Genomic DNA, 14,872 nt, shown 5'->3' on the forward strand with positions numbered 1-14,872 from the left:
ATTTAATAACAAAGAGAATTAAAGATTATGGATCAATATTATATTATGATATCATATAAAGGAGAAGAACAAAATTTTAAAATTTCGGCTTAACAGCGAAGATTATTACAACAACATGACATAACATTGATGAAGAAAATAATTTTATCAATCGATAAAGACCTTAAACATCTTAAAATATTATAAGAGAAATGCTGCGTCGATTAAATTCAACTTACAAGGAGAATATGTACTACCCGTGCTTAAGTATTCAAAACTCATGTTTGATTTTTTATTCCAGAAAAAGTGTATCATTGTAACTTAATTTCATGCCAATTTTGCTCGTTACAGGACTGAAACTGAATGGCACGCGACTTTGTGGTTGTGTAGATATTGACTTTTTATTGGTAACTGAAAGCTATATAAACAATGATTCTCGTAGAAGTTTAACAAGTCAGCGAGAGTCACATACACTCCAGTATTGGTATTCGGCATTGTGTGCCTCGCCTTGTCATCATTAGTGATTGCTATTAGATAATTAACAGATTGACGGCAGTGATCGCATGTGCTCTTAAGTAAGTGGATGGTAACGGTCATTAGGGATTTGAAAATTATTCCCCGAAGCTTTTTTATACTTTAAACAAGGTATGTGTTTATATTTGATTTATTGGAGTAATCATCTGGTGATAGAAATTATCATGAAAATGCGATTATTTAGAGATATAAAATGTTTTTCATATTTATGATATGCGTATGCCAATCGTTTAAGCAACTTTAATGTATACATAACAATAATCAAAATATAATAAAAACAATAAAACAAGGTAAATATTATACACTTTATACAAAAAAAATGTAATTTTATGATAAGAAATAAAGAAATATCTGCATAAATGTGCGAGGCAGAGACAAAATGATATTTCATAGTGTAAATTTTAGAGATATTTATATGTATAGGACTATAGATACAGTTTCAGTTTTAGTTTGTAGATTCATTATTTATTTAGAATATTTCCCATTCATCGTACGAGAATATAAAAGACGATTTACTTACTTATTATATAATAACAATTCATTTTTAGCTTTTGTCTATTTTTACAGGATATATAATTTTAGGGACCCCATTGGAAATAAGTGATTAAGTTTACTTTAATGGGCCATCCCAGGTTATAAGATCAAATTTGCATATGATTAGTTATTAATATCATATTCTTAGAATAATTGTCTTTTATATTGAATACGTATATGTTTATGTGATGTATGATATTTTTATCATGATATAATATTCTTATAATCTTATAACCTGATTAAAACTGAATTGAATTGAATAGAATGTTAATTATTTTAAAATGAAGATTTGCAAGAGTATTTGTTTCTAAGTACTAGCTCAGATTTTTATTCAGTTTGTAAATATAAGGCAATATATGTATGATATGTGTGTATAACCAGCAGCTGAGACTGATGACTTTTAATTGAGCACTGCTTATCGAAATCATAAACATATAATCAAATATATCAATATTTACAGAGCAGCTGCATACTGTTATTTTTAAAAGAGCACAAATGTAGCCCTCTTTACGAATAAAAAAAAAGGATTTGTTTTTTACTTGTTTCACATTATCTGGCATACATTTGATTATCAACATACCATTGTAGCTACCCTGTTTGTGGCTTTTTAAATGACTTTAGATTTTATAAAATTAACAAACTATACAATAATTCATATTCTAAATATCTAGTCAGCCATTTTTTACGATTTTTGAAAGATTCATAAATATTCACTAATACAGTTACTAACAGTAACCAATGGTTTACGTAGTATAAAGTAAAATAACTTAAGATTTGTTTAATCCGCAATATAAAAAAACACTCGAAACTTTCGTGCTACTTCGCAAAGTCCGTTTTTTGTTGAGATCTTATCTATCACGACATTGTGTTTCTTTGATTTCCTTTCTATGTCGTGTAGTCAAGATGAAATTGATTCATCAGGAACCGCCACTAAAGGAGTGGCGGCAGAAACCTTCAATAAAATGTATACATGCGAATGGAGTCAAAATAACACGTGATACATAATATGTGCGTTCATAGGATTGTACAAGACTTAATTTGTTCGTTACGTATAACTTAAATATCTTGACTAAGAATCATGAAAGTGACATTTTCAATCTCTAGCAAGGAGCAATTTGCACGAAAGAAACAAACACACACACACACACACACACACACACACATAAACACGTGGCGTTGTATGCAATTCAGTGCAATTCGCAATTCTCTGGCTTTGTTTATTATCTAAGTGCAGAACCCGATATCAAATTCATTAAGCTGTGGGGAAAAAAACAATAATCTTGCCTTTTTTGTTTGAGTTAAAACGAAATGTAAGAAATGAATGTTATATAAATTCATGTATATTGTGTTTCAATTTGTATATTTTTCATGTAACAACACTGTTTGATTTTCTCATTTTATTACTTTAAGATATGTTATGAAAGTGTCAAAATTGCGCCCCTGTTTACTGTTTGTAATTGAAATGTATATTTTGGTGTCGACCTACCTTTTCTTACGCTAGTAACAAGTCACATGTACTAATTAATTTGTTAAACGGAATAACACTGCATAATGTATGTTGTCTCCAAACAATGCCTCTCCTAACAGTGCCTTTTAAAGGACTTTATTTTTGAAAAAATTACAACAATAAATGCGTTCTTGTTTAATAAAGACAATGGCTGGTTTCATTGTTTTGCTAAAAATATGAAATTCATATTGAAAGTAATTATGGAAGTTGTGATATTGGTTCCTTGTTTGCAAAGAAGTTTAATCGAATTCGGAAAAGTTATTCTCTTTACACTACGTCGCATATTAAATAGTTTCTAAGATTGACTGTTTGTCTTTGAGGAATTAAATTTATCATATTTCAAAAGTTATTTTGCGGATTGAGTATTTCGCAGCTAAAGTATTCTGTGCATAAAAGACAATGCGACCTTGATGTTGCGTCAAAGAACAAGATTAAGATAGTTTCCATCAAAACTATAATATAATTACATGTTTTTCATCACTTTTTGCCTCAACAAATTGCATTAGTAAATACCAAACAGTTCCATGTGTAATCGTGTGAACATACATATTGTAACAATAATTGCTATGTGAAAGTTATTGTCTTTTTAATAGAAGTATATTCGATATTTATCGTAAATCAAAACACCTACAATGATTATCTTGTTAAATAATATAATTAAAATTTATTGTTTCATGATTACAAATACAATAGTGCATGTTTTTACTGCAAATGTGAAAATTTAGTTAAATGGAAACGTCTGGTTTGTTTTTACAAAAATGATACAGAAAGTGACTTCTTATGTAGGTGTGCATCAATCATTGGTTTCATTAATTAGCCCTTCCTAGTATTTTATTGCCCTACAAGACTCCCAGTAGATTTCGGATACTGTCTACAAAATGTACATCTTTTACTTGTTCATCCGAAAAAACAATGTAGATCGTCTGCTGCATGTCTGGCAGAGATTAAGACAAAGCATATATTTTTTTTGGAATTCTTAAGTATGGAAATGAGTTTTCTGATTTTAATAACATTTTACACTAATCTTTGCAAATTTGAAAAGTGTACGTTGCATTACATAAAAGGTTATATCGGAGGCTGAGAGCGAAACTATTGTATCTTGTTCTTTATTTAAATACAGTTACAATAGTTACGCGCTCAGCCTACGATATATATTTTCAATAATAATGATAATAATATTTTCATCACCATCATCATCATCATCATCATCATTATTATTATTATTATTATTATAGCCGTTTTTTATGGGCGTAGACGCATTAAGTCTTGTTTTATAGAATGCATACCAACCAAACGATAATAAACTTAAAAAACAAAAGATGCTGAATATGAATATCAACATAAAGATATAAAATGAAACACGAAAGACGGATGGACATGTAAATAAAACGTAATTTTTTTAAGGATCAAATATTCTGTTTTACACGTTTATATGAAAATCATGAAAGTACATGGTCAGTTTGAAAAGTGTTGTAAACAGGGTTTTTTGGGGTTTTTTTGGTAGTCATAGTATTGGCTTCAGAGCAGCGCATTCGATACAGCTTTGGTCTTCGTTCATAAGGATTTTGTATTTTGTCAAAACTAATATCTAGATAGCTACCTAAACGTTTTAACATTTGCTATTCAGTGTAAAGCCCGATAAAGACGAATTTGCGATCTCTCTCCCCGACACTCACCAGACCAATTAAGGCAAAGTCCCCACCAGACGAGCGTGTATATTCCACAACGCTAGTGCCCCGATCCGCACTTCGTTCAATATTTGCATAAATGTATATACTTTAATCTTCAATCTTCGCATACAGCAACTTTCTAGGCTTTTTAATTGATTCGGAGTTATATATTAAAACTCTTTGAAAAGGAACTGGATCTCGAGTATACATTGAATTATAGAGATACTGTGCTTTAAGGGCAATAATTAATTTCATAACAGTCAGCTTTCTCATGCGTGAAATATGCGACGATACAAGTCGATTAAAAGACACTAAATAAAACAGTTACCTCGCCATTTGAAATTTAACAAAGACCTAACAAATTAAAAGTTAAAATATCAAATAACGAACATATATGCTTCCCCATCCCATTTCTAAAAAAATTAAATCACGAAAATAAAATATGTATTTTCAGAAAAGTAATGAATACAATTTATACGGATGCGAACTTTAGTAGAAAACGGTCATGTTAAAAGCTTTTTATAGGGTATGGCAACGGCATTATCTTGTTTCTGTTTCATTCTACATGAATGTTAATTCTAGACATTGTACATTCTAGATATATTAATGTAATTTTGTGACTTCAAAAATGAGTTGAAATTACAAAATGAACAAATTTATATAACGGCATACGGTTTGATTTAATATCTTCAAAAACATTGTTATTAGCGTGTGCTAAATGTTTAAAAATGCTTAAGTAGTATTTCTGATATTGGCAAAGATCACTATTTGCTTACTGGTATGCTAGAAAGAATGTGTTTTTCCTCCTAGAAAAAAGAAACGATAATGATAAGTTATGTAGTGTAAAATAATCCTTCTTCTGCAGTTTTAACTCATTATATGCATTTTACGTTAACATTGCGTAACGTATTTAAAGGTGGTCAACCACACTTGAACAACATTTTATGACATTTTTCAGTTTTTATAAAGTTTGTTAGAGAGTTATTTAGAGAACAAAAATAGACATTGCATAGTTGGAACTGTAAATTTTCTTACTTTTACGAAATTTTGCCATTACCTCCCTTTAATGTAGAAATATTTTTTTAAAATGTGGACTATTTCTTAATTTCAATATAGTTTCTAGTTTTACATTTGCATTTTGATATTTCCAAAAGGCAAGTTTTAAAAAATGGCGTGTAGCTTTGGAAATGATCTATTTTCAATCTATCTTGGTTGTCTTGGTTGTGCAACGGAGATAGAGAAAAGGAGGTAATGATAAATTTATAAACTTGCATTTCTAATTCCTTTTGGCAAAGTTTATACTTGTCAATGCAAATATTTGAAAACTTTAATACAATAGTGCTTATATTCATAATATTCCTTAGGCAAAATATGTTTATTTATAAAAAATTATATTTATGCTAAATATTGCTATCTTGGTTTGGCAACCAGGATAGCAAAATCAAATTTAAAAAAAATACTTTCAGTGAAAATCTCACGTGTTTTAAGAACTCTGTGAACGCAAATAAGTGTAAATGGTCATTTGGTCAAGTATCAAACAAATCCTTTAGTTGACCAAAATCTGATTACCACCTTTAAGGCTCTACCCAGACATTTTAGGTCATGACTATTCTGAACAAGAAAATGGGATTTGGCAACTTTATGTCACTGTCTACCAAACAGTAATTGCATTTCGCTGATTGATATTTATAGGCAAGTTTTATCTCAGGAAATCTTTAAACATTTATGACTTACTTTAATCTATCGCCAAAACTCAATATAAGAATGCCATCTTTTGGTTTAATTGTATAATCTCACAATAGCAGTCAGTCCTGTGAGAAACGCGACTGTCGTGAAATGTCTGCGAAAGTCTTTTATATCAGTGAGGCAAGAAAAAAAAAAAACAACACAAGATTACTGCGCAAAACATAAATTAATATAAAACATTTATATAATGAGAAAATTATACAAAATCACTATCCGGATGTCTTCCCTTCTGACTGTAATTACAACCAAGAAGGTATATTTTGATACATCAAAAATTGATTAAGCCAGTTGTCTATTTCATGTCTTTTTTTCAATAAACCCGTATTTTCTAAGAAAAAAAAACAACAACAACAACAAACAAACAAACACACAAAGAAGTTACCACGAGGAATCTTTGGAACAATACTTAACAAAATACCAATTATACAAACCTATAATCAACATTTTTATCTTGGGGTATGATAATTACCTCCTTTTAATTATGTATCTATATTTGCAAATGATTTTTTTATGAATGTATCCGAATGAAAATTTGCAGATAATGCAATATCTTTATTTCATTCAAGAAATCTAATGCCCCAAATTCTAATGCTAATCAAAAGTTACTTTCACTGAAACCAGAGCAGAATTATGTCATCTTTGCCTATGAAATTCCTATTTGCATTTAACAGATGACTTCTAGGCATCACATTTCTGAAACACATAATTTTGTAACGAACACCAGTATTTCATAATATTTCAAATGTGATTTGACAAGAACAGTATAAAAACTCTTTATTATGGAGGTCATCCTTTGTCATGGTATAAATAACAGCAGAACATCAAGATTTGAGTTCATTGGTCTAATTCATAACAGATTATATACAAAATAACACATTTCGAGTAGTTTCTGCCTACAACCCGTACCCTACCCGAAGCATAATTTGATACAAATGCAAAAAAATAAATAAAAGAATTAAACCTACTCAGGGCAGTCCTGTGAAAAGCTGTTTTTCATAGTTAAATGTAAAAATGGTCGATGTACAGTGGTCTCTTACACTGAGAAAAAAATTATTTAAATCTTTAACTGGGTTTTCTGTTCTAAGGAGGTTTAAGCAGATTTAGTAAAGGCTAATAAGCAATATCTTGGTTAAATGTTTAGTCTTGTATAGGTTAGTAAAAGTTATATCTTTTTGTTACTAGTATTTACGTTATTATCGTTTCAAAAAGCAGAAAATACATTAAAATCAACTGAAAATCTGTGTTTCGAACTATGAATTAAATTTCTAACAATCTCAGTATGGTATAATGAACTGAATTTAGTTAGAACAATAAATATTTTTTCAACAACTATCTGAGGTATAATAAATTAGATTGACTGGCTAGTTCATGGGTAGTATTAAATGTATCTGCTCACTGTATAACCCCCTCGCCCCTTGATACTTGATTCTCTTGAACTTAAATGTACCCTTTGTTCTGCATTTGAGGGCGCTGCCTGTTGGCGGAAGCCCTATTGTCATTTTGTCTGTTGTCGAACTTACATACCCCGTTTACTACTGGTATGTAGTTTGTAAACTTAACATTTTAAACATAATGCCTATTTTAATCAAAATTTGTAAAACCTGTTTGAAAGTTTATTTAAAAAATGTAAAACTCGAAAAACAAAGTGCACGTTTGGTGATTGACTCAATTTCACCAAGACGTTAAGCGACCATATTGGATGATGCGATGACTACTTAAGTGTAACACTGTGATGCTTTTCTCCTAAATCCTACAATAACGGACGGAGTTAGTAGATTTTTGTCTTGAATATAATGCAAATATACTTTTTGATTGATATTTGAAGCAACCATTCTACAGTATTTTCAATAACAGTGTCTGTATGTGGTTGACCTACCTAGCGTTGTGTGGCCCTGACTGTGTTTGCTGTGCTCGATGCTTGCAGGGAGTCTGTCCTTATTTTTCAAACTTTTGAACTTGCTTGATCATGCCCTGAATATGTTTTGAGTATACTGATGTACTGATACCATTCATTAACCCTATATTCTTTACTTAATCTTAAGAAGTCTGAGTAGTTCTTTTGATTTCAATGTAATTTCTAGTTATAGACTTCCATTTGAAATGTATTGGATATTACAACAATCTGACCCAAAAGGCAAATTGTAATGCAGCTTGTAACTTCGGAATATGTTTATTTCTAATCTGTCTTGACTGCACAACAAAGGCAAAAGGGAGTTAGTACTTATTTCATAATCTTTCACTTTCGTCTGAATCAATATTTGCAAATGTAATATTTGATAAACCTAATACAACTAGTTTTATATTCAGATCATTACTAAACAAAGACTTCTGCAATCAAGATTTCAAAAAAGCTTCAGTTAAATTGTAACAAGTATTAAGCAATGATCGGGAACAAGTGTTAATAATAAGACGTGAAGGCTTCGAACAAATTCATTACCTGATCAAAATCAGACTGACCAAATTTAAGCTTTATATAAGTTATCACTACATGTGTGAACTGTACAAAATCCCTCGTTTTGTCCTGAACATCAAAGTCAAGAGAGTTCAAACGTGGACAGATACTGCTTTATCCACTGAGATAATAAAAACAACAGCCTATTGTATCTTCGTCCCGATTTTAAAACTTTGTAAAAATCACAATAAGGTTGTGTGTGGTGCATAAAATTCACGTACCTCAAGTCAAGAATTCGCGCATTCAGAAAGATATACTTTCGTGTTATTTTGCTCATATTTTTATTATTCATTGTTTATTTGATTTCAGAAGAATTATCACAACCCTTGGTGAGTTGAGCCTGGTCCTTGTCTGAAAGGAAATATGACAAACGCCCCCTCCAAAAGGTTGGGAACTTGTATTTCTGGGCAATAGTTTTGTTTTTTGCGTACGCATCCACACATATACTGGTGTAAGGCTTTGGTAGGGCTGCGTATTAAGATCATGTTTTTTCCCTTTTTTATCCTTTTGTTTTTAGCTACGCTATTGTGTTATATTTCACTAAATACAGTGTTTCGTCAGATATTCACAGAAGTAATGCAATATCTCGCTGTCCTTGCCGTACTATAGTGTTGCTTCCTAACTGACTGTCATCTAGGCTTGTGAAAATTTCTAGACTACATTTGTTAAATTTAATATTTCTCGACTGGTAATTTTCATTTAGGTTGTAGGTGCCGTTATGTAATTACTGTTACACATTTAAATGACATGATATTCACTCTCAGTAATTTTTATTTTATAAGAAATAATATTTATTGTATGAGATTGTATGAGATTTCATTTGATGGGTTGGACACATAATGTAAGGATGTTTTAATACATTTGCCTAATACAATCACAAAAAAGCAAAAATGAGTACTCGGTAATTTATGTGTCTGGGGTCAGAACCTGCCTCGCCGTGGGTTTCAGTTGTTTTAAAAAGACAAACATAGGAAAAACTTTAAAATGTTCTTGTCTAAAACCAAAATAACCTGAACTTAGATATTTTGAGCGGATGGTATTGTATGGTTGTACTTTCCCAAGTACGTTTAGATCATGCCCATGGGGTATACATTGGACATGTTCAATGGGTAACTTATTTTATGTAGACTTCTTGTATCCCTGGGATCGAGTCTGCCCCTTGTCGTGGTGTTAATCTATTTAACATCGACGTATATAGGAAAACTAAATCTAAGAATAATCTTATCTAACATTGTAAAACAATGAGCTTAGATATTTGGTATGTAGCGTTTTCTAGCTATTTTCTCAAAATTTATTCAAATTACGCCCAATGGATAAAAATCCTAGGGTAATTTGTTTTATTCAGACATACATACAAAATACTGTTAAGATATTAGACATACCTAGGCTAATAGAAAAAATGGAAAAACTCCACAACATGAAAAAATGAAAATGTTGCGGGTTCGGTTTGACTGAGCCTGTTCAAGGACAGTAGTGGAAATGCCTGCTGAGTAGAACTCAAAATGTGCACATGTTACAAGTACAAAAATCAATTTAGAGATATCAGCAGATGTGTTCATCGTGTACATGGAACCGTCAATGATACACAGAGTGCAATTCCATACAAATCGGTGTATTGTCCCCAGTTAAAAAAAATGGACTTGCCTTAGACGAGAAAACAATGGGTAGAATTTAGAGAGGGGATCTCAGTTCATGGAGCCTGCATATTACAGAAACTGCCAAAATACATAAGTAAAAAGCAGTCACCAATCCAGTGGGTGATTAGACAATACCGAAATGAAAGCGGAAGTATTGGAATCACCCGAGTCGAATGTTCAAGCTGTAAAAACTAAACACTACCACTGACACAACAAAAATGTCATGCTGAATTATCCTAAAAGATCCCTGACTGAAGCGCTAATTTAAAACCATTTTATACATTATTAAAATCAGCATCTGGCCGATGAGTTTTGTTTTATATGTTACAAGTTCGTTCCTCATTTTTATCCATATTGTATTTTGATACTTTCACCTTACACTGATAATGCAAATCTAATCATATGTAACAGTTGCATACACACTTGGATGCATAAAAGCACGTTCGCTTTCTTAAAACCAACGCTTGTTTGGTAAGCAACATATATGTATTTGAGTCAAATGACCGCTATGGGACCATCATGGCCCTTTGTCAGAAATATGTTTTTTGATTTTTGTCGAGCTTGGCGATCTGAGGAGTTTCCCCTTTTTCTATTTTACAAGGAATTATTTTCAACTCTTCAGAAGAGCTAAATTGTGAATGAGAAAAGGCGATTTTCGCATTTATTTTCAGAGGAATTACTCTTTGCGTTTACTGTAAGGTTTATAAGCCGAGATACATATTCTATGTGGATGGTACCATGGTTATTTAGTTTGCACCTTGTACTCGTATGTACTTTTATACTATGTCGTTCAAATTAACTAAACATTTGCTGCTACTGTTGGTAGTACAAGTTATCACTATTACATGAGTTAAAGTATGTTTAAAATAAACTTGAAAACTATTGTCAAGCACTAGAACCTGTTGATAATGTGACATAGCATATTTACAAGACTAAATGACTTCAGTTTCATATAGAAAAGAATAGCATTTTTGAAAACAGTGTTAATTACAAACTACATAGGCCAACCACTTGGAAAAGATAGGCGAGATTAAAACAATATATTACAGACATTCAACCCACACGGTTTACAACGGTGATCGTTTAATTTTTTAAACCTTGAACTCAAATATTGTTTTAAGAAAACTCATATGTTTTGCAAAGTGAGCTTAATAATTATATTCTGTCCATTTTCAAACCAAGTCAGGACAGAGGTTTGCAAAAGTCTTTCGACTTACTTTTTAGTCCAGTTGCAATATTATGTTGTTGTTAAAAACCCTGTATTTGTATGTCAATTGAGATAAGATATTGTTTAAAGAAACCATGTAAAAGTTTATGATATACGAGCAAGAATAACTCATTAACACATCCATACGGTGTGTATACGAATACAGCAATACCTACTCATAAAAGTTGAATTTGAATGTCTACCATATCAAGCCCATGCTTCTGAGACTAGCCACGTTTCATGCTAATTACGCCACATTATTTATACTTTTCTCTTTTCCAGGTTTTTCTAAGTCATGGTGGACATTTTACAAATCGTTGTGTTGTCAAGTGGAGTTCTTCTGCTATTTATCACACTTGTAAATGGTAAGATTCACATAATCCTAACAAAGTGCTAAAAGCCAAGTTTCACACTGGTGTACTACTTAATAATCAATTCTTAGTGAAATTCATCAAATTAAAGGCTGAAAGTAATATTGTTTCGTTGAATTTAAATAAATGTACACAACCAACGATGAGAGGTTATGGCTGTACTGTTGACGTATTATAGTACCCGACGACCAAAATAAGAGATCTAAATTGTACTGTTGATATAGTATAAACACTAACAGCGAATCGGATTTAGATTAAATCAAAATAAAATTATATAGAACATTAAACAAGAAAAGTAGAAGATTAAGTTATTCCAGTGAAAGGACATTTAACATGATATCTTTGCGGCTTTCGAAGCCGAGTGTTTTAGGTCATTGACTTCGAATAATTTGCCTCTCACTGATGTAGGTTAAAAACTTGGCTTGGTTGGAAAATTCTTCATGTGTAGAAGTCATCCTCTTAGGTAACGGAAAGTCAGTATTTCTTCTAAGTTACCCGCATATGCCTAAGACAATTCATGGAGGATTACCTAGGTCATTTTCCACCACTGAAAACTAGAAAAGCCGACATTGTGTCGCAACAAAAGCAAGCAAAATTATGATTTACTTAAATATCATAACTTTAGTAACAACGCAACGCAGATAAAACAAGTGAATGAAAACAAGTGAATGAAGTCCCCTACTGGAAGGCACCTAATTTTCTCTACTGCAAAAAACATAATGATCTGATATCTGTCGATGATGTATAAACAATATTGTACTATATATACAATATGTTATAACAAAAAAATTGAATTAAAATTTGCATATACAAAAATCTACAGCTGCTGATATTTTCATATATATAAAAGTATTTAATTTTAATTTTGATAACATTTCATTTTGAAATTGGTGGGAAAATATGAGAAAAAATAGAAGAAATCATCATATTAAAGGGAAGTAGTTCTAAAAAATACAACAATATGTTTTAATTGGGCCCATACGGCACATGAGCTTATATTAAAATGTTTTACAGACTGGACAGGAAAAGATCAATATTGACCTTTGACCTTCAGGTGTGACCTTGACCTTTGCACTAGGGATCTAGGTATGGCACACGACACGTTCTCTCATTATAGTTAACATTTGTGTCAAGTGATATTAAAATCCATTCATTGATGAGTTGTGTACCATAGAGGGAAAAAATCCTATTCACATTTGACCTCTGATAGTGACCATGACTTTTGCGTTAGGAATAAGAGGTTGCGTAAAACATGTTGTCTCAATATGGAAAACATTTGTGCTGAGTAATATTAAAATCCCTTCATGGATGACCGAGTTATTGATCATACAGGAAAAAACCTACCAACATTCGACCTCTAAGAGTGACCTTGACCTCTGGTGTCTGGGTGTTGCGAATGACAGTCGTCTTATTATGAGGTACATTTGTGCCAAGTAATATTAAAATCCCTTTTAGGATTGTTGAGTTACAGACCAACCAGGAAATAAAGCCCTGTTTGCCTTTGATTTCCAAGTGTGACCTTGACCTTTCGGCAAAGGATCATGGGTTTGCGCATGACATGTTGTCTCATCCGGAAGAATATTTCTGCCAACTGATATTTGAATCCTGTTTTGCATGACAAAGGTATTGACCAGACAGGAAAAAATCTATTGACATTTGATCTCCAAGTGTAACCTTGGCCTTACGCTAGGGTTCTGGTGTTGCGCATGATACATTGTCTGATTATTGGAAACATTTATGCCTAGTAATATTGCAATGCCTTTAGGGAAGAAAGAGTTCTGGACCGGACACGAAACAGACCCTGTTCATGCCATGTTAACATTTGACTGCCAAGTTTAATCATGACCTTTAAGCTAGGGGTCTGAATGTTTTGCATGACACATTGTCTTATTATTGGGTACCTTTGTGCCAAGTAATATTGAAATCCCTTTATGGTTGCAGAGTCATGGACCGGACAGGTAAAAAGCCCTGTTAAACTTTGACCTCCAATTGGAACCTTGACCTTTGAGCTAAGGATCCATGTTTTGCAAATGACATGCCGTCTTATCATTTGGAACTTTTGTGCCAAGTAATGTTAAAATCGCTTGATGAATGACAGAGTTATGAACCGAACACCTAATTGCGGACGGACGGACGGACGGACGGAAAAGCGCAATCATATAGTCCCCGAAACTGGTTTTCAACCAGAAGGGGACTAATAAAGGACATACAGGAATATCTACGTTCCATTACCACACCAGCCTGAGAACAAATACTTGATTAACTGACCTGAAGAAAGAAAAAATATTTGTTATAATCTTATGAACTTTTTGTAATGTGAAAGGGGTATGATCTTCTGTGTCTGCACATATAAGGAAATTAATTTTGGATAAAACATATATAAATGTTATGTGACAGTTTCTTCTAGCAGCGAATACCGAATAAAAAATGGCTCATCCTTATATATATATATATATTATATTAGATTATATTATATTATATTATATTATATTATATTATATTATATTATATTATATTATATTATATTATATCATATTATATTATATTATATTTAAATCTGTGAAAAGATCCTTTGGAAGCATAGAACGCAACAAAGCAACATAATTGCAGACTAGGTTTGATCGAATCTATTCATGATGAAATTTTTAACAACCCCTCACGCCCCCTCGCATCGGCGTAAGCGGAAATCTCCTACAGTACAAATGAAGGTATTCCATGATCTCAAAGGACCAATTTCAGCATGCTTTAATATGCACTTTTTGCCATCAGTGCTCTTTAAAATAAAAGATGGGCATCTGTGAAACTGACAATGGGAACGACCATCGTACCTACCGTGCGAATCATAAACAGGGTACCAAAATCCATACGCTTACTACTATATTAAACCGGATCATCACTTTCTATGATAAAATTGCACTTTTGGTTCCTGCCTACGATATGCGCAGTTCATATCAGGAATCAATTCGCAGGGAAGTGTTCAATACAAGTAAAATTGATCGATTTATGAGAGTTATTGATTTCTCGTCGGAACCCGAATGCCAGTTGTCAGGACCGGTGTCATTTGACAGAATGGTTACAGACCCGTTAATTGATGCCTGGGATTGATAGGTAGGTAATAATTTAAAAGCTAAATCGACTTTATCTTCCTTGTTTCAATCATCGTTAATTTCAAAGAGCATTGATGGCAACAAAAATGCATTTTAAACACATTCTTTATTGTAACAAAACCCGTTTT

The 14,872-nt window shown here is 32.1% G+C and overlaps 1 protein-coding gene across 3 annotated transcripts in view; it reads left to right on the top strand.

Annotated features, from left to right (window-relative positions):
- The first annotated feature begins 411 nt into the window (after positions 1–411).
- Positions 412–14,872, top strand: part of LOC123530154 (carbonic anhydrase-related protein 10-like) — a 44,853-nt gene continuing 30,392 nt past the window's right edge. The window contains exons 1-3 of one of the 3 annotated variants that reach the window (XM_045310876.2): positions 418–554; positions 8,732–8,808; positions 11,549–11,631. In XM_045310876.2, coding sequence (XP_045166811.1) covers positions 11,562–11,631 — 70 coding nt within the window. In that variant the 5' untranslated portion in view covers positions 418–554; positions 8,732–8,808; positions 11,549–11,561. Of the gene's footprint in view, positions 625–8,731; positions 8,809–11,548; positions 11,632–14,872 lie in introns of all 3 variants that reach the window. The other 2 variants (XM_045310874.2, XM_045310875.2) reach the window with 2 other exon arrangements.

This window comes from Mercenaria mercenaria, chromosome 13 (assembly GCF_021730395.1).
Source record: "Mercenaria mercenaria strain notata chromosome 13, MADL_Memer_1, whole genome shotgun sequence".
Classification (NCBI taxonomy): Eukaryota; Metazoa; Mollusca; class Bivalvia; order Venerida; family Veneridae; genus Mercenaria; species Mercenaria mercenaria.